The following is a 22,813-nucleotide window of genomic DNA, read 5'->3' on the forward strand; positions in this document are numbered from 1 at the left end:
AATCTGACTAACCTATAGACCACAAACGCGCCTGTCTCTGTTGACCTGACCTTCCCACACTTAGTGGTGAGTGTGACAGAAGGCATGTCATGTTTTCTCTGGCCGTATAAGAGCAGGCACAGTTTAACTCCGCCCACCCGGGTGTGTCACAAACAGAGCTGAAACCAGTCACTGCACAGACCACTCCAACGCACTGAGGTGTCTGAAATGTCATGACCCATGACCAGATGAGTTTGAATTCTGTTAGATTTCTGTAATAAAGGTGGGAGAACAGTGGACGTCTAACATGAGCAGAAATAGCTGAAAAGCAAAACAAACAAAAAACCTCTAAATAAGTGTATGTTTCAGAATTAAAAGAAGACAAAATCAGTAGTTTGATGTTAGAATTCACTTAGCAGACGCTTTTTATCCAAAGCGACGTCTATACATACGTACATATATATGTACCAGACATGCTCATTTTGGATTTCCACACTATACTTATATTATTTAGATATAATTCTGCTTGCTCTAACTAACCCAAAAACATTTGACTAAGCTGGTCCTGAAAAGCTGTAGGTTGGGTTCAGGCTTTTTTTTTTTTTTTTTCTTAGCTCCTTTGATATATTTACGTGCAAAATGTTCAATGTTAGAATGTAACACAGTCAACAAAAACTCCAGTACGTCAGTTAAGCAGGGGGTTGGAGTACTTTAAATGTAATCATCTAATAATCTGATTATTTCTAACAATAAAAGTATATACATACAAGGCATTGTTATGAAAAGGAGGTGTTTAAATCACTTGTGCAACTCAGTGATTTGTTGGGTTTGTAAACACAGCACTACACCTCTGATCAATGATGGCAGTACCTGCTGCACGGATGCCTGCTAATGAAAAAGCACATGGTTACTTTGTTTTCATAAAGACCCGACCTCACACGCTGTGGGCTGTCATTGGCTGGGAGCTACACACCCACTGTCCAAATGTTGACGCCAGAAATATTTTCACTTATGGCAGATACAATCACTGCGTCAGACTTCTAATGCGGTTGGATTTTACAAAAATCCTGCTCCAACTGCATTTAGCTTACGTTGATTAAAGAAAATTTATGTTTTCTTTAACTTTTTTGAAACAGTATTTTTTAACTCTGTTAGTGGTAGTTCCTCCACCCCTGATACTTAATGTTTTTGTTTTAGGGCCTTCAACATAAAGTATATTTTCAACCAGTCCCAGTGCTAATTTAATTTGACACTTTCCAGGTCCATTAAAACTAGATTGAGGAATAACGGCTAAAAGAAGTAGACAGAGAAACAAGCAGATATAGTACAAATGATCAGTTCTATAAAACCCCTCTATCTTAAAGAAAGCCTGAACAACCTGCAGCTCTTCATGTTGTCTTTTTCTGTGTTGCCTCTGATTGTTTTCTTTCCTCCCTTCTGGCTGCGGCCTCCAGGTGGGCTCGGTCGTCGCCGTGGGTTGGATCCGTTCCCAGAAAGGGGTGGACTGGCGCCTCTTCAGGAACATCTTCCTGGCGTGGTTCGTCACGGTGCCAGTGGCCGGCCTGTTCAGTGCCGCCGTCATGGCCCTGTTCGTCTACGGCATCCTGCCCTATGTCTGAGGGCGCACGGCCAGGAGGGAGCACAGAGGAGGAAGAGAGAGTCAGAGAGGGAAACTTGGGTAAAAATCATAGCTCGAGTGTCGTGGGTGCAGATAAAGGAAAAGAGGAGAGGGAAAGAGCGAGGGTGATGCAGAGGAAAGAAGAGGGGAGGGAGGGAGCTGCAGTGGTTTTCAGAGGGACTTGGTTGTACTGAGTATGTGAGGAGAGTTGGTTCATATGCTGCCTGGCTCCGTAGTCCAGAGATCTTTTTTGACTCATTCGAGTTTCTGATCGGTTTTTATTTATTCTCGTTTCGGGTGCATAAGAAAGTGTGTGCAACCAGAGTGTTCACCATACCATTCAATCTGCTGTACATATGACAATAATAGGGCGATTCCAGTACCTTTAACAAGAATTATGGTTTACTCAAAAGCAGTGGCAGCCACTTTCTGTCTTTTCATAAAAAATAAATCATGAGTTTAAAAAGAAAATTCAGATCAGCACATGACTTTAAAAAAAACAAAAAAAACCCTGCACAATAAAACATGCCTGCAGTTAGATGACATCATCCTGCCTGCTAATCCAGGTAGCATCCCTGGTCAAGTGCTCATTATTATTGTTCCGAAATGCCAGAAAATAACCCTGTACATATTGTTATATTGGACTGAGTGTGATTTGTTGTATTGCGGCTTGCTTTAAAGTAAAAAAACAAACAAAAAAGAAAGAAGAAAAGATGTGCGTGTGGTCAACCAGCCCATCAATCATCTCACTTTGAAACATGCTAGCCAGGAACAACTAGGGCCAAACGAAAGCACACCTCAGAGAGGGGTAGTGGGACTGTCACTCTGCTTTTTTTTATTCTCCACATGATACCATAGAAACCTGATTTGCTAAAGAGTTGATTTTTTGTCAAGAGCTCCTGTATGTTTTTAGAGATGGATCTCATATTTTTTAATGATGTATTATACTGTAATTTGTACTGTAAATAATGTCCTTACAGAGTTTTGTGGGTGGGAGTAGGGGAGGATTACGGTCGCATCTTCATGATGTCATAGAGTATTTTTTTCATCCCAGAGTACACGTACACACACTAAATAAACACACACACACTTGGCAAGCTGCTATTTTGCAGATGTTGCAAACAACTTTAAAATAATGAATCAATCCTGATCACAAGAGAGCAAACCGTAGATACTCCGCCCCTTCTGTTTAATGGTATCAGTCCAGTCAAAGGTTTCAGCACAAAGTTATCTTTTGTTTAAAATTTCCTCCTGGAGAAAATTTTAAAGCGATTTTTGGATATGAATATGCAAAGGATGCGACTCTTCAAAGTAGAATTAGGTGCAGCAGAAGCCAAAAAAAAAAGGACAAAAACACAGTTAAGGTCCCAGAAAATGTTCACATATCTTCATCCGTATGCCTTTGTTTTCATACATTAAGCTCAGCTACCGGAGTCATTTCCTCATATCAAAGCCTCCCTGCCAATGATTGACCTCTACACTGTCCATGCTCGGGTCGTTACAGATCCCCCACCCATGTTGCAGTCCAGAGTTGATCTATTTCTTCACCTTTGTCATGTAACCCCCTCATTTTGACAAATCTGAGGTATGAAAGTTGAAGCCTTGTCCTGTCAGACAGCGCTCATTTGTCATATCAAACACGAACCACTGTATTAAAACTCAGCCAGATATGCAGGGGTGTGAACAGAGGAGATTCAACCCCAGCCACGTGTGTAGCTCCTCACAAATGGGCAGGCGTTGTTTGAAGCGTAGAAGCATTTAGTCTGTTGATCACCTGTGTTTCAATCTAAGTGCTAAAGGTTAGGTCTAAGGGTCGAGTTGAGGGCTGAATCGAAGCCGCTCGTGTCACAAAATGAAGACGGTATCTTGGGAAAGAATAGTACTGATCATCACCAGCTTTTTAACAGGGTCACACGTGACCTGTAGATGAACAAAGTCTAAAGCTATTTTTATTTGAACAAACTCGATGTCAGGTGTTTCAAGGTTGTTGTTTTTTTTGTTCTTGTGGTGTGTTTCCTTTTTTTTTTTTCTGTCTCATGAACAAATCTATGCTTAAGTAGCCACTTGCCTTGTAACATTGTGTTTTACTTTGTGCAGATACAGTAAATGTACTAAGTACTGTGGTGTTTACAACGTAACCATATTGTAGAGTATCAGAAAAAAAACTGTTGCCTAATGATGCCAATGAAAGACAAACTATTAACCATGAATTTTTAAGTGCAAGTAAAAAAAAAAAATAACCTGAAGTGTCTAGAGGCCGAGAGAGAGAGAGAGAGAGAGAGAAAGTGTGCGCGCAATGAGTCGTTTTTGTTTTAGTAGTGTTGATCATGACCCTGTCACTTTACACTACTACAGTACAATGTGTTAACTCTACCTATATGGGTGCAATTCAGTAGTGAAGAGAATGAGTAGAGAAATCTCATCAAGACTATATATATATTTTTCTACCATATCTGAGTTTTAACCTGGGCGAGCTTCCAGACACTTTGGAGGACACACTGTGGGAACAGTAACAGGGATGTTAGCTGTTTTCAGATCGCAGTGATGCTGAGATAAAGGTCTTATCACGGGGTGTCTCGCCTCGCTGGTGCCATGTGCCACACCTCCCCTGTCAGCCCAGTGTGTTCTTCTAACATGTAGATTTGACGTGTCGGTTGCCAATAGATCAGATTTCTAAATTTACCATTTTTATTTTTGAATTTTAGATGAAAACACTTTGTAATTTTGTTTCCCTACTGCTTCGATCATGAGCTGTTATAGGAGCAGGACAGGCTTCTTGCTAAAACCAGGACAATTGCTCACTGAATGCAAAATCAAGAAGCCAAATCTTTGTAGCTGAAAAAATTGAAACATTAAACTTGATAACTGGACGTTGAGGACATTTGTTTCCTTGTTTTGGCAGGTAACCCCTCTTGATGCTCATACCCTTTCACTCTTTCTACCGCTGTGTGTTACAGGGGGGCGTGCAGAGCTGGTGTACTCAAACTCTCTTTGTACATTTAATTTGCCAGAAAGGAGTTAACTGAGATATAAATCTCAGAATACACTAAAGGTCTGGCCTTGATTCCCAAAACATTGAAAAACAACATTTTGTAAATCAGTCTTAATATGTCAGCTGATGCGAACTTCTAATTTCTGAACAAAAACTGTTGTGACCTGAAGTTACAAAGACAATAAAACAATGTGCTCAAGACTATTTGATAACAGGAACTCTAAGAGAAACAACATTGTTTGATGGCAGTTACACAGAAATATATAAGCCAGCCCTTTTTGTCTTCCTACAGCGAGTAACTAGCTGCTTAGCTTCAGTTCAAGAAACTTTGAATTCTGAAGAATATTTTTACCAACCCAAAATAAAAGAAGACACTGTTGGTCATATTGTAAAATAAAGAGGCCTAAACTACTGTAAAGAAGGTAACATCCTTGCACTCTGTCATTTATCCCAAAAAATAATAATTATGTGTAATTAGTGTGAAACAACTACAATGAGTCTTAGCAAAGAGTGCACATACAGCTCATTGTTGATGCTGTAAGTGAATGCTAACAAAAGCATTTATTCATAACTTATGAATGATTAAGGAAATAATTGGTTACCATCGAGAGCAATAGTAAAAAACAAACAAACATTAAACTACAACAGAAACCTCTGTCATCTCATGTTAGTTTTTCAGAGGAAACATTACAGACATTTAGGCCTCCGCTGGTGGATGAGTTTTTCTCTTAAATAAACTGTTTAAAACAAACATTAAATGAGTCTGAAGTCACTCCCCTCAGATGGATCTGGTGTGTGCTGTAACAGCACTGCTCTGCAGGCGCCCCTTTGTAACTCACACTTTCATTTTTTAAATTGTTTTTTCATTCATTCTCAGTCCTGATAGGCCAAAAGGGATGCACTGCTCAAGATAGGCAGGGAAAGTTAAAATCACCCTCAAGTGGCAGCAATAATAACTGCTAAATATGGCTCACACTATCCTGTCTCAACTTTTGTGAAAGGACTAATGCTACATTTCATAATATTGAAGAAGCATTCCTTCATATAAAGCTCGTCAAAACATTGAAATCAAATAATTCTGTTTAGATATCAATTACTTAAGAGCAACTATAACAAATAATAAATATATTTTTTAATAAAAACGTAACACTCAATTACTCGGCTAATGTGCTTCATCCTAATTGTGTTGAAGAATTTTGAGCAGACATAAGGACACAATGCTGTGACTCCAATTAGCCCTGATGGAAAACTCTGATTGGTGCACAAAAAAAAGTGATGTCACATTTTATCATTCATGCCCCACCCCTTTAAAATCAGTACAGGGAGAATAAAGGAAATAAACACATACAGAAATGTTCCTTTTTAAACTTAAGGAGAAAAGAATGTGTTCATGTCAGACACATATTAATAGTAAGAAGTTAAATGATTTTTTAAAAAAAAAGGGATTTTAATGTCCTTTTAATGATCACATTGAACATATGAATCTTACCATGTTTTACCCGGAAGTGTACAACAATGTTATTGAAAGTTCATTGTTCATTATCCTGAGAGCCAATTATAAAAATGATTCGACAGATAAAATTTGCGATTATAAATTGTGAGATTTGAAGGCCGCCACTAGAGGGCGTAGTTTGACACTTTCCCTCCCCGTAGAGAGGGACAGCATTTTAGACCAGTCCGTTTCAACTGATCACTACAAATCAATGAAATGTGTGATTGCCATTGAGGGAGTAACTGTTGCTTCTCTTGCATTATAACTGTTTTGTAACCCTTGTAGAGAGAAACTAGAGAAACAGAATGTGCCATTTCTTTCTCCCTGGATGTGCAATACAAGCTGTTTCTTGTCGAGGTGAAACTACATCGCTGTCACTCTGTGGTGTGTAGCTCCACCTGCGCTGGTGTAATAGCGCCCCCTCCTGCTTGTAATGAGGTGGAGGGGCATCAGTTCAGACCTTCATCTGGATGTGGCGTGCTGTCTCTAGTTCTCTGGTCTGTTTTGTAATAGAATGTGCTCCTTGGCTGGCCTGCAGGCTTTACAGCTCTGTGTTGTCTTTTTACTGTTTACTGCTATTTAACTGTCCGGTCCTGCAAAGTAAATACAAAGTAAATATAATAAAAAAAAAAATAATCAAAAGAACTGTAGCCTGCTTCTACAAAATCTTAAAACTCTTCTGATTTGCATATATCGTACTGTAATGTTTTATTTAAGATTTCAGTGAAAAAATGTCTGCATTTAAACTAAATTATGGGAATTAAAATTACAAAGACTACCTTAATCCCACTGAGTCGTGTCTTATTTTGAAAGGATGTGTATGAGTGAAAAACATTGTAAATTGTCCTCTGAAACCATTTTACTATTCTTTCCTTTTCTGTCAGTAATAAAATATTTCTTGTGGTTTACATACATAAACATAGATCATATCTTGACCCTGTATCAAAATAACTACTTATTCCTTGAATAATTAAAGCCAAATTTGTACTTTTATAAAAGGTTGGCCACTGTACCGGTATTTGTAAGAAGTAAACATTGAATCCCTTACACCTTGCTTCACTCAGTTACCTATTATAATTATTTGCGTCTTTGTGTCCAAGCTGTATGATTTAACATCACTTTATCATTACAATAAAAATGTCTATACGTCAATTTATTTTGAATCCTACATGAAGTGCAAAATACTCTATTAGGTTACAAGTTTACTAAAACAATTTTATTTACTGACATGTATACAATGTGATTCTTTATTTACCCCTCTTACCTGTACTGTTCTTAAGATCATATTATATATATATATATATATATATTTAACTTCCTAAGATGTACTGCTGCCTTAAAACACTCAGTGTTGTGGCTGTCTCTGCTCATTTCCCCTCACTTTGCATGCATTTGGTTTCCAAAAGCAACAGACCTCTTGAAAGACTGAATAAACGTGCCACTTCTTTTCTAGCTGCTGTTATTTAGAGGTTTCAAGCTCAGGTAATAATTCAGAGACTTGGCACCATGGTGGCAATTCAGGTTCCCAGCGCGGTTGCCGTGTGCGCTGGGTTTAATTTGAGATGTCTCTACAGTAACGCTGAAAAAATGCAGGTTTGATGCTGGCATACGGGGAGTTACAGAGTCAACATACAATGGGATAATGGTTTCCATTTCATGCTGGTTAAATAAGTTACATTTAAAAAAAAAACATCACCTGCCCTGCAGTGTCTCAGGAACAGTGACAGTGTTCATGGTCAGAGAGTGGTAGTTCTTCATCTTGATTACTTTGTGTGTTTTTTTTTTTTTCTTCAATTTCATTGACCACTGAAAAGCCCCTCAGCTGAGATAATGGAGACTCCTGCACACTACTAAAAGTCTCATCAGGGGTCGGCATTAAAGTAACCTTAATATAAGACATATTACAGATATTATTTTGACTGCACACCCCTATAGGTCTGTTACGTTTGCCAGCCAACATACTTGAAATCCTTTTTTGTAAATGATGACATGCATCAGGAGATGACAGGATTAACTGAGATTGGACTTGACCTGTAAGATAAGTGTTTATTTTTACCATATGCTGTACATGCTCACCAAGAAGTTAGCAACTGAGGAAAAAAAAGAAAAGAAGTAAAAACAGAAACCAGAGAGCAGGATTGGGTTAGTTCATTTCCATCCAAAACATGTTTATTGTCCTCCAAACTGAAAGGTTTACCCTGTGATTTGGCTTGTTCGCAGAGCCAAAAACATACATTGCATTTCTTCAGGTAGCAGTGGAGGCATACAAAGATCATTTTGACTGAGAGCAATTCATGGAAAGAGCAATACAGGATTCTCTCTTTCAAGTCACATGATGAGTAAATCTTTGCATTCATGAGTAAAGGAGAGAAGATTAATTTTTCAGATCACAGGAAGCTTGAGAAAGAAGCATCTGGTCTTCCGTTAAAGAGAGAGAGAGAGAGGAAAACAAAAACAAAACAACTGAATGTGTTGTGTTTCGTCCAGGTTAGAAAAAGGCCTGAAAACGGTTGAGCTGAAGAGAATGTTTCATCTCCGTTTGCCTCCAAGTCGTGTATCGCCTTTTTGTAGAGCATCTGTAGTGTACACAAATGGACACTGGATATGCAATTCAAAACCAAAGTGCCCACAGTCGATATAAAGCAAGGTCACATGACCCAAAACAGGTGATGTCACACAAGGGGGAGAGCGGGTCGAGACTGGACATGAATGTAACCAAACACAGCCGTCAGTCTGTGTGTGTGTGTGTGTGTGTGTGTAGTGCAGATATGCCAACGATGTGGCACTCAGCACCATTAATTTACAGTAACTCAGGTGTCCAAACAAAAGACAAAGACCTCCCCGCCTAGTGACTGTGCAGTTAAAAATGGGCACATAGTGATTTAAGCTCATGCTTAAGTTGTGGTAAACCATCCAAGCACTTCTTTAATTAATAACTATAAATACACAGCAGCGTTTTTATCGGAGAGGTTTCTGTCCGCCTCCTCTCCTGGGTTGAGTGTGTGACGTGTTTGTCTCTTTAAAAACGGCTAACTACGCTTTCTGCTAGAGGAAACACGGGTTACGTGGAAATGATTATCAACTTTCATATAGATTTTTCTATAATATATTTATATTATTATTTTTTCTCGTTCTCTCACGCATCCACCACCCTTGCTTGCTTTCACATTCTCTCGTCTCACTACTTTTATTCAATGTACACAACGCAATAAACATGGGGGTCGAGTGGGGAGCGACAGAGCTGAAATGACAATCACTGAGAGAAAAAAAAAAAAAAAAAAAAAAAGCCAAAAAGAACTGCAGTCTTTTTTGTCATCCATTGGCAGTCGGGCTGACTCGACAGTCAGCCAGTTACAATGGTGTTTTGAGGGGAGGGAGCGGCCATGTCATCAAAGGGGCGGAGCAGGTGGCTCTTTCTTAGCTGGTGCCGTTTTAGTCGTGGTTTTTGTCGTCTTGGTAGCGGGGGTCGTCTCCTTGAGGTTCAGGTTCTCCAGTGCCACGTCTAAGGTCATGACCTCAACACAGCCCATGGACTCGAAGTCAGCGAAATTCCGCAACGAGCCATGACAGTCGTCCTCGTCCTCGGAGGAAGAGGCCGAGGCATCCTCGTCGTGCAGCAGCGTGGACAGCAGCAGCTCCGTCACAAACAGACTCCTGTCGGCCCACTGGGCCTCGCACGCCTGCCGCTCGGCCTCAGAGAGCCGCGGTTCGCTCAGCCTGCGTGAAGAGATTGAAGAGTAATGAGATGAAGGTGCATGTAAAGAATATTACGGTGTTAGGAGGACGACAGATGGAAAAAAGGGAGATCACAAAAAAAAACCCTATTCATAAAATGATTCTGAAAACAACTTCCTCTTGTCGTTACTCTGCACAATTCAGATTCTGCTTAATAAATAAAAACATCAAAGTGTGGAAAAAGTAAAACCATATTCCTGTTGACATTTGATTTGATACAAAAAGTCTCAAACTGACCTGCTGAGTAGAAACTGGGAGCTATGTGAAGAATGCTGTGTGTTGGACTCAGGTTGACCTGGATTGGGACTGGGGTTGGTATTGTGGTTGGCGCTGGGGTTGGGGTTTGTGGCGGTTGAATTTGTATTGAGGATTGCATTTGCTCGGCCGCCTCCCCGGCTGGCGTTTCGGGCTGTCTCTAACTGTTGACGTGCCGCCTGGGCCTGCTGGCGCTCCAACTGGAGTTGCATTTGAAGCTGCTGGAGCTGAGAGGCCGAGGGGCCTGAACTGAGCTGACCACCTGCCGAACGCCGTACCCCCGACAACTGTGACAGAAGCTCTGATGGAGGACGGAGAAGACGTAAGTGTTAAAGTCCGATTACAGATTACAACAATAGTTAAGACTTTTCCATTTAAAAGGTGAGGTCGGAAACTTCAAGAAAATGATACAGGTGATCTACATTTTGACAGAAATGGCAAAGATGTTGGTTTTAGCTTGAAAAACTGCTAATGTGCAGTAAGTCCACAGGCAAACAGCACATGGGGGGCATGATTATAGGTAGACAGACCGCTAGGCCGTCCAATCATTTCATCTGGTCAAAGAAAAACCCAATTATTACAGTCCTGTTTTTTAGAGCTGCTGATTAATTGCTGAGGGATGTGAAGAGGATCTCAACTATTCTCAATGATATGTAGTAGTGACACTGTGTGTGCTTTAAAACTAGCATTTGTCAGCCAGGACAGAATTTTAGTGAGACCTCTGTGTGGCTCTAGACCATATTTGGGCTCAAACCGGAACAGTCTGGTCAACTGCCCAGCGGGTGTAAGGGTCATTAGAGAGGAGGCTGCCGATGTGTTGGTGGGGCAGACTTGTCCTCATTAGAGCACAGCTGGAGCTGACATGGCGAATGCCAGGCGGCGCTGGACCAGATTTAGATTTAGAATATTATAGAATTCTAAACAAGGAATTTCCACACCAGCAATTCTTGTGTTGTCCTGTCCACCCTTAAGTGTGAACTAAAACAACGGCTAAATGTGTGATAATGATGCTACTGCACTTTGTGTGTGTAAAGAAAGACGACTCATTAAATGTGTCTGTTTATAACGGGGCCACATGCCTGATTCAGAGCTGAGCCCTGGACCTCCTGCAGCAGCAGCAGCTGGATCACAATGAGTTTATCTACCTGAAAATAATTGTTTAATTCCTTACTGTAATAACAAGAATATTTCTCAGACTTCTATATAAACCCTGTAGAGTCTGAGTCACACGTGTCAGCCCGAGTTCACCATGTGCTCGTCTGTGTGCGGTATGACTGACCTGCTATGGGGTCCATGGCCTCTCTGCTGTAGTTGGAGCTCTGTGAGGAGCTCTGACTGGTTGAGAGCCCCCCTGTGGTGCTGCTGGTGAAGTGCATGTTAGACCTTCGGGCTCTTGGACCACCCAGCCCACGCCCAGGGTGAAACATCCTCCTCACATGCCGCACCCCACTTGACTCATCGTGAAGCTAGCAGTTAAGGAAAACACCCAGGGCTATAGATTTTATTTCCCCAATTTCCCCAACACATTCTCTGCTGCCTGCATTGTTACCATTGTTTGGAGTCTTTTCCTTTACTGCTGTTTTACAGACCTCCTTCAATATTCACAAATTAAATTGGAAAACCAGAAAAGCCAAAAGGAAATATGTGTTCAAGGTAGGTTTGCGGTTAGCACAACCCAACCCCATGATATGTCTACTTTATCAAAAAAGGCTATGTGTACTTGTTAAAGAGGGAATCCACATTGCAAACAAACCTTTCAGCCATTACTGTGGCGTGTCAGTAAGACGGTCTTTAAACATCTGTTGATTAAAATGATCTCAAACTGGGATGGGGTATTATAAAAATTCACACTATAACTATAAGTGAATTGCAGACAGTGTAGGCAGACGAAGACGTATGTGGTGTGCTGAAGTGCTTAAGGGGAAGCATATCTCAAAAGACAACTAGCCCCTATCAAATAATGCTTCCTTTACTGTACAGAGCCGCTCGGTGGCACATTTCGATGGGTAGCACTATTCCATCGAACAACCGCACTCCTATCGATTACTCAACAAAGGGGCCGAGCTCTCCTGTCTGTAACACACTTACTATTGACAAGTATCTCATGCAACCACTCTTCAATAATACTGAACCATCCCTTAATATCCATGATATTAGTTTGTAATACTTGGAAGACCAGGATCCTTCATAAAAACTTTTTAAAGTCAAGGAGTAAACGCAGCCTTCAAAAGGATATCAAGTCTCTGGGTGCTCTGTGTTCAAGTGTGAGATGAGCAGCAAAATCGTCCGTCACATGATTTGGATCGCCACCTGGCAGTGCTGCACATATTGGGCAGATCTAGGAGACAGGAAAAGAGTGCACTGGTTAATATCAGCACATTCAACATTCACCGGTCGGTGCCGGGTCCTCCTGAACAAACATAGATTGGTAAATATCTACTGTGCAAATGCCATATTTAAACACGAGTGTTGAGTGTTTGGAAGCTCCAGCAGATATGACGTGAATTTGAAGGCTGAGGTTGATTTAGAGCTTTGACAGTTTGCTGAAGGAAGCTCCAGTATCACCAATATGATAGTCATCTAATAGACTAAAGTATACTAAAGAAGTACTTAACATGGGGCGCAGATGTCCTAAACGTTAGGTTGCACCCCATGTACGGAGGCTATAATGCTCCAAGTCCGACCTATGGCTCCTTTTCTGTATGTCATTCCCAATTCTCTCTCCTGATTTCCTGCTCTGAACAATGTCCTATCAAATAAAGGCAAAAGCCCCAAAACTAATCTTAAAAAAATAATAATTAAAAAGATGTGCTTAACATATTCTAAATGTTGAACTCCGCTGCAGGGAAGACACATTGTTCATTTACCTGACGTCAATTTACTCAAAGTCACTAAATCATCTTTCCAACATTGTGACAAGTGACATTGGCTCTAGTGGAAAATATGAAAACATTTCAATGACAGGAGTTCATCCTATGTCTGTCAACAGTGGCATGTTCAACACGACCAGCAGTCTCTAACAGTGACTTATATAAACCAACAAATCAAGAGTGAACTCAACAGTACATTTTATCTTTTCGTCAGATACACTTTCTGTAATTAATTAAAATGTTATTTTGATTATAAAAAAACATGTCCACACTTCTTCATTTCTTTTTCTCAGATGGTTCAGTCGGTATCAGATTAAAAAAAACCTGAACTAACAGTCAAATAAGTGTTACATTAGATCAACATTAACTCCTCAAAACCTATTTCAAAATGAACATAGATTTCAGATTGGACATTATTACTTAAATCTCGACAACTTTAAATGTATCACTTCAACATATTTAATGTTAATAGTTGAGACCTCTTTCGACAACAACTCCATGTTTATCTCATTTATGTATGGCGCTGAATTGAATGGACACCAAAGTATGTTTTGAAGGAACAAAAAAAAAAGGAACATGTTTTAGGAGTTATGAAAATGTTATAGTGTGCGGGCCAATGTCTCCGCACTGTCAGGTAGACTGTGTAGCTCTTGTTTATCAATGCCCTCCGTTTTGCATCGAACATCACAAATGAGGTCACATGAGGTCACAAGCTGACATCACAACTAGGCTTCATTTGAGACACTGTCAAGCAGGACAAATAAACAGGTATAAACACACTACAGGGTCCTCTTATATTACGGACTTTTCTCTGACGCAGATTGAATTCACTTCTTTGTGAAATACGGTCAGCTGCATGCAAGGAAAAAAATCAACGCAAGCGTAGATCTTTCCAGACGTTGATGTATGAGCAAACACCTTGTCAAGGTTTCTTAGCTGGCCGAGCGTGAAGTTTCAGCACCAACTTACCACTTCTACTGAGGTCTCTGTGTGCTCTGCAGCAACGTGCTCCTGCAGGGAGAGCTCTGTGTAACCCATCCTGCCACAGTAGGGACATGTGAAGGCCTGGGGCTGCTCTACTGAGAACGCCTCTCCACCGTAGTACAGGTCTGCAGGGGGGAGGGGAAACGATGCACATAGAAATCAATGTTCTGGGTTCGTTTTAACTGTAAGTCAATTTCAGGTGCCTGTGTTGCAGTGTTTCTACAACATGGGACTTAAGCTGTATCACGGCTGTCACAGAATGATGCAAGGCAAAGACGGAGACTAAAATCTCAATATCAAGAGCAGTGGTTACTGATGAAATAATAATGAAAAAAACTGAAAGTTGTGGTTACATCCTGATTAAAGTCTTTTTTTTTTTTTTTTAATCTTCCAACAGTCAAATCATAAAACAGGTTCAAATCAGACAGATAAAGGCGATGAGAGACACCTCATTGAAGAGAGCATTTTTCAGATTTCTAAGTATTGCTGCACTGTAAAAGAAACTACATTTCCAACTCACACAAAACCACCTGTGAGTACACTGCATGCAGCTAGAGCTTTCAAGTAGCTCATAACACAACAGTCTTTTCCAACATCTAACACACAGCTCCAATGACATTTTTTTACCCAATCAAAAAAAATAACTTTTATACCATTAAAGCAAGTCATATAGTAGAAAATCAGTCACTCACGAGAGTCACCATAGAACAGGCACACAAAAGGAAACACACAAATCCCACTCCAAATGAAAAGTTTTCACACATTCACAGTTTGTATTTGTTGCTCAACAGATTGTAAAACAGCATTTCCGAAGTTTGAGAGATTAAGTCCTAACATATTTCGGGGGCACTAATGGATGAAAAATTAGCAGGGAATAAATGGTCCATTCAATCAAAGGCTTTGTCAGATACCATTTGAAATAGCACAACATGTAATGTACTTCTAAGTTCATTTAGAATGATTAGTCACTGAATTTACAGTAAGTACGGTCCACTTAGGATTTCTCCTTCCTAACTGCTGCCACAACAAAATGTTTTATTCATGAAGACATAAATGAAACCTAGAAGCCCCATTACACACTCCAAAAACCTCCTAAGGCAGCCTGGGTCAAATCAATCAAAGCAATTTAAAAGCAGCCTCCGATCTGAAAACAAAAGCTGGTGCCAGCAAAAGATAACGCACACTGTAACCGTTTCAGTCTTAGAAGGCTATAAAAGCCACCGACTGGGGTCCAGGGGTCTGTCTGTATTACACCATTATCCTTTCATACATGCTTGATTGTTTGACTGATTTCCACAGGGCTTGTTAACATGAAACAAATATAAAGTTCTTGAAATGAAGATATACTTTCTCTTTTGTTTCTGGAATATTCTGCCATTAACATTTTGCAACTGAAAACCGTAAAACAGCGTTTACCAATACGTGTGATTGATGTTTAAACAGTGACACTTAGTTAACCAGAAGTAAACTGGCATTTTAGAGATGATTTATTAAAACAAAACTTATTTTCTCAAATTTAATTCCCAAATCTATTTTAGTGTGAATGAATGGTTATAACGAAGATGTGCCTGGTCAAAAAAACACAACACAAGGGACAGATGTGGCACTTTTTAAGGAGCATGATATCAGCATACTGACAGCAGGATTGTCCATCATTATGATATGTTAATCTTGAATTGAATATTCATTCACCAACATCAGGGTTGGGCACGTTACTGAAAATGAGTAACTAGTTACTACCATCAAAAAGGAACTGAGTTACTAACAGATTTACTGCTTTATAAAGTAACTAGTTATTTGGGAAAGTAACTTGAGCCTTACTTTTTTTTTGCTTCAATCCTCATATTAATGTTCACATTATTTAGTATTTCTTTGGCAGAGTTGACCACGTTTCAAATAGAGCGTACAGTAATTTTCAATTAGTAGTTTATTTAGCAATTCTCTAAAGACAACAGACTCAACAGTTACTATGAAGCACGTTGCCGACAACATACCTGTCTATCAGTCTATCGTCTGTTTACAGATGGCGGAGCAGGTAGTGTTTTAAATCAAGCCGGCTGTTCGGTATGGAGTGTCTCCTGCTTGGTCTCCCGTGTCAGCAGCACCGAGCTTCCTGACAGCTGGAAGCAAGTTCTTTAACTCTGCGCTTTGTTCTTGTGAGAGAAGTTTTCCTTCCTGCACATAAGATACAACTCACTGCTATATTCTTGTCGTTTAACTTGAGGAGGGGGAAAATAATGTCGTATTTCGTCTGCTTCACATCAAGTAACGAGCAACGAGTGCTTTTAAATAATCAGTAATTATAATGGCGTTATTGCATCTGGAAAGTTATTAATTTGTTACTAGTTACCGCAAAGAGTAGTGGCGTTACAGTAACCTGTTATTTGTGCCAACACTGCATTCAATAGACCTCACAGACCACGTGTCACCATGCCAGCCCACGCATTCCACTTCATCACCTGCAAGACTATCTGAGGCTATCCCCCTGGACAGTTGGAGCATTGCATAGTGTGATAAAACTGCACGTTTTAAGAGTGATCAAGGAAAACCTATGTAGAAATCTTACTGTTTGTATTGCAAACTAACCCTGGTTTAAACTAAATTTGCTGAATGAAATACAGAGAAAAGAACCTTTTGTGTAAAAAAAAATATATATTTTAGAAAAACACTCAGCTGTTTGATAACATCGTTTATCTTTAACAATTAATCTGTATTTGTCCAGTAAAGACTCCATGAGTCTGGTTTGAGAGGGAATCTTGAAACGTCACTAGAAAGAAGCAGCAAATTTGGTTCAACCTCTGTATTTTCAAAATCTGCCAAAAAGATTGAATGCTGCAAATAGTTATGGAACAAGAAATATAGTGCTGATTTAGAGCCGACTCATAGGACTCTTCATCACACTTTGTATACATTTTCACAACGTGGACAGGTGCTCTGCTCATCATTAAACTCATGAGAATAAAAATTCTACTCACCAAAGTCGACTCGGGTTAATATACACTGCATGGGATGCTCTGTTGTGTGTCTGGTTGTGGTAGCACCACTCTCATAGCACGATGCACACAGATCGTAGTCGTAGCAGATTAAACATTTGTACCGTCGACCTCTGAAGTTGCCTTTTAAACATGCATCACAGCTCACGCCTGGGGGAAGAAAAAAAAGATACAGACATAAAAGAAGATGTAAATGCAATAAAAGGTTCGAAATCAAACAATGGAGACAGATTAAAGTCTGGTTGGTTAGCCTGCTAAAGGATTTATTAATGCATATCATTTCTGTCTATGAGCTGGTTGCTTCACAGATCAGTGACGATCATGGCATGAAAAGATTTTGGTGGAAGGTGGTAAACATAACATAAATAACAACAAAATAAAAACACATTACAATTAGACAATGCTGATTCTTAAACATAAATATTTCTAGTTTATTCGGGGTTTTTTTTTAATAGGTTATTCAAAATGTAATATTTAAAGGGGGTATCTGTAGTGTGAAACCTCAGAATTTTCTGATATTTAAAAGGCTGAATAACAAAATCATTAATTGGAAAAATAACAGACAGATTAGTGGTCATGGAAAAAACCATTAGCCTACATTTAAAGATGTGCAGTCTTACTTGTGTTGCCTGAATGAAACACAATAACTAACATGTGTTAAATAAGAGAAATGAAGCAACACTCCGAGCCCCAAATCTTAAACACTGCATGACATTTATAGTCTTCCTAATACTTGTAAGCAAAGACAGTGAACGTTAAAGGAAAGAGCTGACGTCACCTAATGATGTTTGGCTCTTTATGTTCAATATCCACTAAAGGAAATACACTCGAATTAAGTACCCAAAAAAAGAAAGAGAAGCAAAGTGGAAGAAACATCACTCCTCTGACACATTCTTCCCCAAACTGAGGATTGAATGTGTAACTCAGTGTTAAATACAGCAGGGATATTGAATCTATCACAGGTTTATTACTCTGTTCATCTTCTGTCAAACAGACTTGTTCACAAACCTCTGCCCCGTTCACATTTTCATCGAACTACATCCACAACACCATGTTCATTCATAAAGACATCTTTACACCGATTTTATTACAACACTATAGTAGTAAACAGTAGTAGTAAATATTTATTTCGGTCCATGACCACAAAGCATAGAACATAATGCAATAATAAAAATAAACCAATGGCCGAAAAGGTGCAGGATGAAGCCGTGGCGTACTATGCCTACCCTTTAAACATTTCATTTATACAGTATATCAAAACAAACAAAGTAACCTGATTTCACAAAACAGAAAGACAGTTGTCAGTTAACCAAATCAAAACAATAAAAGGAAAATAAATAATAAATGAAAAGCTTCCATAAATGATTAACTATAGTCAGACTATTATAAACATTATCATAATGATGTTTTATATTTTTCTATTACCCTGAATTTGAACAGTTTTTTGAATTTTCTAATTGAGCTGCACATTTTTAATTCGTTGTCTAAGTCTATACACTTATATATCTATATACACACTATATCTATATATACACACACACTATATCTATATACACACTATTTCTATATACACACTATTTCTATATACACACTACATCTATATAACCACTATATCTATATAACCACTATATCTATATACCCACTACATCTATATACCCACTATATATATATACCCACTATATCTATATAACCACTATATCTATATATATATAACCACTATATCTATATACCCACTACATCTATATACCCACTATATATATATACCCACTATATCTATAACCACTATATCTATATACATACTATATATATATATATACACACACTATATCTATAACCACTATATCTATACACACACTATATCTATATCTATATACACACTATATCTATATACATACTATATCTATATACACACTATATCTATATCTATACACACACTATATCTATATACACACTATATCTATATCTATACACACACTATATCTATATCTATACACACACTATATCTATATCTATATCTATAGGGGTTAAGAGGAAGCCCATGTGTTCAAGGTAACTCTTGATTGACTGGGACAGTCTCGGTGTGTATTGTATGACACCAGCCTGTCTAAACTTCCTCTTCTCACCATTCAAAACTAGTAAGCTGTAAAAGCTCAGAGCCAACTGAGGGGCTGTTACAGACACTTTAATGACAGTAACAACTTTACAGCTCATGCATAAATAAACTCGATGACTGCACTGACAACAAAAGTGGAAAACAAAAACACACATGCATATAAAATAAAGGCCGCCCAAGGCCTCACTAACCTTCGCTGCTTGGGGCTCATTTAACCAATAAAAATCCGCTGTGTTACACTTCACTTACTTCACTTTTTAAAGGCTGGAGAGCTGTAACTATTCACTGACTACACTATCTGACATCTACCTCACACTACCGACGAGCTTCAAGCCCAACAAGGTTGATCGCAAGGACGAGGTGAGTGTTCATGTGCTGCAAAAACTGGAATCTAAAAAAAGGCCAACTTTTTAACCATGAAGGGAGGCTAAAAACTCAGCTAACTTTCACGATTATGGCAAGCCTCGACCCGGCAACGCCACCTGGGATTCACTGCTCTCTTGTGTTTCCTATCCTCGGCACTCCCCCTCCCCTCCTTTGCTCCCCATCTCGTCAACGTTAACCTACAAAACCCATTACTTGTTAGCCTACAGGCTACCTAGCATTGTTAGCTCGGTCTGTGTCAGCCTTGTTGTGGTAGGCAGCAGGCTGGTTCATGTGGTTTTTTTTTTTTTTTTTCTTCCTTGAAACTGCAATTGCAATGTCCTGAGATGAGATGCATTAGTATCAGGCCGCCATAATTGCGTCTCCACGAAATAACACTGCAACCTTGCTGCTAGCTGGGGGTGGGCTGCAAAACAAGAAATTCTCGGCTCGCTAACGTTAGCTACGTTTTTTAAAACGCTAACAGCGACTTGTTAGCGCCTCCGTGTTGAAGTGCAAGTCTTACCTTCATGACGGGACATCCTATGAACACTTAAAGCGGCCCCTCGCTAGGGCTCCCCCGCTTTGCAATATAGAACAATATTAGTGAAGAGAAGAGAAGCCGGGGTTGGCTTGCTGTCCCTGGCCTCTTCCCTCATGAAGGATCCGGTCTGGCTCGTTGCCCCCCCACCCCCCCCCCCAATCCTCCTCCCTCCTCCCTCCTCCCTCCTCCCTCCGCCTCCTGCTGTGTCACTGTCCGGTGCACCGCGCTGTCTGTCCGCACGGGGGCGGTGTTGTCACATTTTTTAAAGTGTTGAAGTTGACTCAGCAGGTGAGTGATTGAGAGTTACCAAACATATTCAATTCAATTCAAAAAACTTAACTTAACTTACTTAAGCAGTAAATTAACAACAGTGTCAATTTAAATACAACTTAAAGCTTAAACTTAATTTAAAATACAAAATATAAAAAGAGTAGATATAAGTGGACAGTGATCGGACTAACAGATGTAAACAGATGTAAACAGAACTATGTGCAGTAAACAAGAAATAAATATATATATATGTACAGAGCTATGTGCAAGTAGGCTAAATACTAAATGATAAGTTATAAGGTGCATGGTGAATAATGGAACAACAGAACTAATATATACAATATTACTGTAAAGGTAAAAAAGAGATACACAGAGCAGTAAATCAACAACAGTGCAAGTAAACGAAACATTTTAACCTAAATATAAAGTGTCAATTTAAATACAACTTAAAGCTTAAACTTAATTTAAAATACAAAATATAAAAAGAGTAGATATGAGTTGACAGTGATCGGACTAACAGATGTAAACAGATGTAAACAGAACTATGTGCAGTAAACAAGAAATAAATATATATATATATATGTACAGAGCTATGTGCAAGTCGGCTAAATACTAAATGATAAGTTAATAAGGTGCATGGTGAATAATGGAACAACAGAACTAATATATACAATATAACTGTAAAGGTAAAAATGAGATAAATAAAGTGACCGTAGTGAAATGATGGATAAGAAACAACAGGAATAAAGTAACCAGAACTGTATGAATACTGAAATAGAAAAGATAGAATAAAGTGATGTAGGACTTTGAAAGGGCACCAAGACGTAACCCAATTAGAACAATGATTCCATCATTAACTTCTAGAAAACATATTGTCCTAATTTACTTGATTTTGTGCCCTCTCCTTATTTCTGACCAGGTATAATTTATCCTTTTCAATATTGATACCTGCCACTTGATGGGGCTCCATAACAGTGAGTATGTTTTCTGAATTGACTAAATGATTCCTTTTTTTGTTTTAATTTAAATACAGTACCCAGGACTGGCTAGAAATCAGAGCATTGAACTGAAGTGAGCCAAATTTGAAAAATAAGCCATTGTATTGATGTGACAAATAAGCCTAAATGTAAGTCATCATGTCATACCCTGTAGATCTAACAAACACAATACCCATCACCTCTAGGTTTGAAATATACCTTAACAAAACTCATTTACTTTTGTAACTAACACAACAAATACAATTTGACAATTATTAAAGAGACTGACAAAGTCTTTCCTGAAATTAAAAAAAACATATTAAAAGTTTAAAAAATCATAACAGTAAAAATGCTCAACATCACAAACCTAAAGTTATCTCCAAGCCACTTCACTTATCAAATAGATGTCTCAATGCATATTGAAGCTGGCAACACATTTCCCCGAACTCCCAAATCATATTTGCATGACCTTAATAAGAAGATCCAAGCCTCAGACATTATGGCCATTTATAAAAGGATAGAGCAGTAAGTAGCTCTTAATAGGTTAAATATTTCAGAAGTTAATGAATTAAGCAGATTTTACTTGCGTACAAACCAAGAGTTACAGAGTGTTACTTTGTGTGAGTGCTTTTATAAAGCACCGACACATGAGAGAATCAGTGATTTTGAAGTCACAGCTATTAGAAATGAATCCGAATAAGGTAACTCTTTGTCAAGATGTTTAGATTACACTCTCACAGAGTAGCCTGCATGAGTCTACATGATTGTTTTAGTATTTCACTCATGCCTTGATGTTAGGTCTTTCCAAACAGAGCTTGAAGGGCAAAAAATCAGAGAGGTCAGCACAATGCAGAACCAAACTGGAGAGCTGCCTGCTGCGATGTGTGGAATGAAAAAGTGACCGTTCTCCTGCATGAAAAGTTACATTTCTCTTTGAAGTAAATATAACAGCATATCTCTGACTCTCGGTGACTGCAGGCTTTTTGTCACTGTGATGCTTAGTTTTAGAATGGAAACAAAAGGAGGATGTATTTTTGTAATTGTAAAAAACTAAAGCCCAGAAATAGCAACTGTCTGTACGCCTTCAGTCCTCAGCCCCCGTACCAAGAAGAAGGTTTTTTTTTTTAAAACAACCTTGGGTCTATCTTGGTTTTGTGACCTCAGTTTACAATAACAACTGCCTTCATTGCTGGGATTAGAGCATCTCTCTGAGGTTTACACTCACCAACTACTGCACGCTTTTCTAATCTCTGATGGTCTGTCTAAAGACCTTAGGACTCCACATCTGGATTTAAACAAATCCAACTTAGCCTGACTAACAGTGTCTTTTGAGAGCTGTTGAGATCATTTTAACCTAGCTTTGTTGCTCATACTATTATTTTTAGTCATTTGTGTCGATTATGTTATTGACATGTATTCTGTATTTTTTACATTTTTTTATATAATATCTTAATATAATGTTAATCAGTGCCTTTTTTTTTAAACATTCATGTATGTGCTGTTTTAATCTTGAAGCACTTTTGACTGCTTGTTTGTACAAAAGATGTTATTTAAATAAAGCTCAGTTGAATTAAATCACTACTTTACTTTACTACGTGCTTTGTCCCAAAAAACAAACTGACTCCTTT

General features: G+C 38.9%; 2 protein-coding genes across 4 annotated transcripts in view; one reads left to right on the top strand and one right to left on the bottom strand.

Annotated features, from left to right (window-relative positions):
- slc20a2 (solute carrier family 20 member 2) overlaps positions 1–6,865 on the top strand; it is a 48,791-nt gene extending 41,926 nt beyond the window's left edge. For 2 of the 3 annotated variants that reach the window (XM_061038526.1, XM_061038525.1), the window contains exon 11: positions 1,434–6,865. In XM_061038526.1, coding sequence (XP_060894509.1) covers positions 1,434–1,598 — 165 coding nt within the window. In that variant the 3' untranslated portion in view covers positions 1,599–6,865. The remainder of the gene's footprint in view (positions 1–1,433) is intronic. The other variant, XR_009673121.1, reaches the window with a different exon arrangement.
- Positions 6,866–8,219: 1,354 nt separating this feature from the next.
- Positions 8,220–20,072, bottom strand: LOC132974455 (E3 ubiquitin-protein ligase KCMF1-like). The gene is made up of 7 exons (XM_061038527.1): positions 19,921–20,072; positions 16,901–17,068; positions 13,911–14,050; positions 12,308–12,409; positions 11,351–11,531; positions 10,054–10,372; positions 8,220–9,798 (listed from the first exon to the last, which is right to left on the bottom strand). Exons 1-7 carry the CDS (start codon positions 19,934–19,936, stop codon positions 9,471–9,473), a joined length of 1,254 nt encoding a protein of 417 aa, XP_060894510.1. The 5' UTR covers positions 19,937–20,072; the 3' UTR covers positions 8,220–9,470.
- Positions 20,073–22,813: the final 2,741 nt, after the last annotated feature.

This window comes from Labrus mixtus, chromosome 5 (genome assembly GCF_963584025.1).
Source record: "Labrus mixtus chromosome 5, fLabMix1.1, whole genome shotgun sequence".
NCBI classification, from domain to species: Eukaryota; Metazoa; Chordata; class Actinopteri; order Labriformes; family Labridae; genus Labrus; species Labrus mixtus.

Excerpts from the sequence above, each read along its gene's own strand:
- LOC132974455 (XM_061038527.1), bottom strand. Across the intron at positions 11,532-12,307 it reads ACAGAGCACCCAGAGACTTG|GATGAGTCAAGTGGGGTGCG; the intron begins ATATCCTTTTGA and ends TGCTAGCTTCAC. Across the intron at positions 10,373-11,350 it reads GGCCATGGACCCCATAGCAG|AGCTTCTGTCACAGTTGTCG; the intron begins GTCAGTCATACC and ends GTCCTCCATCAG.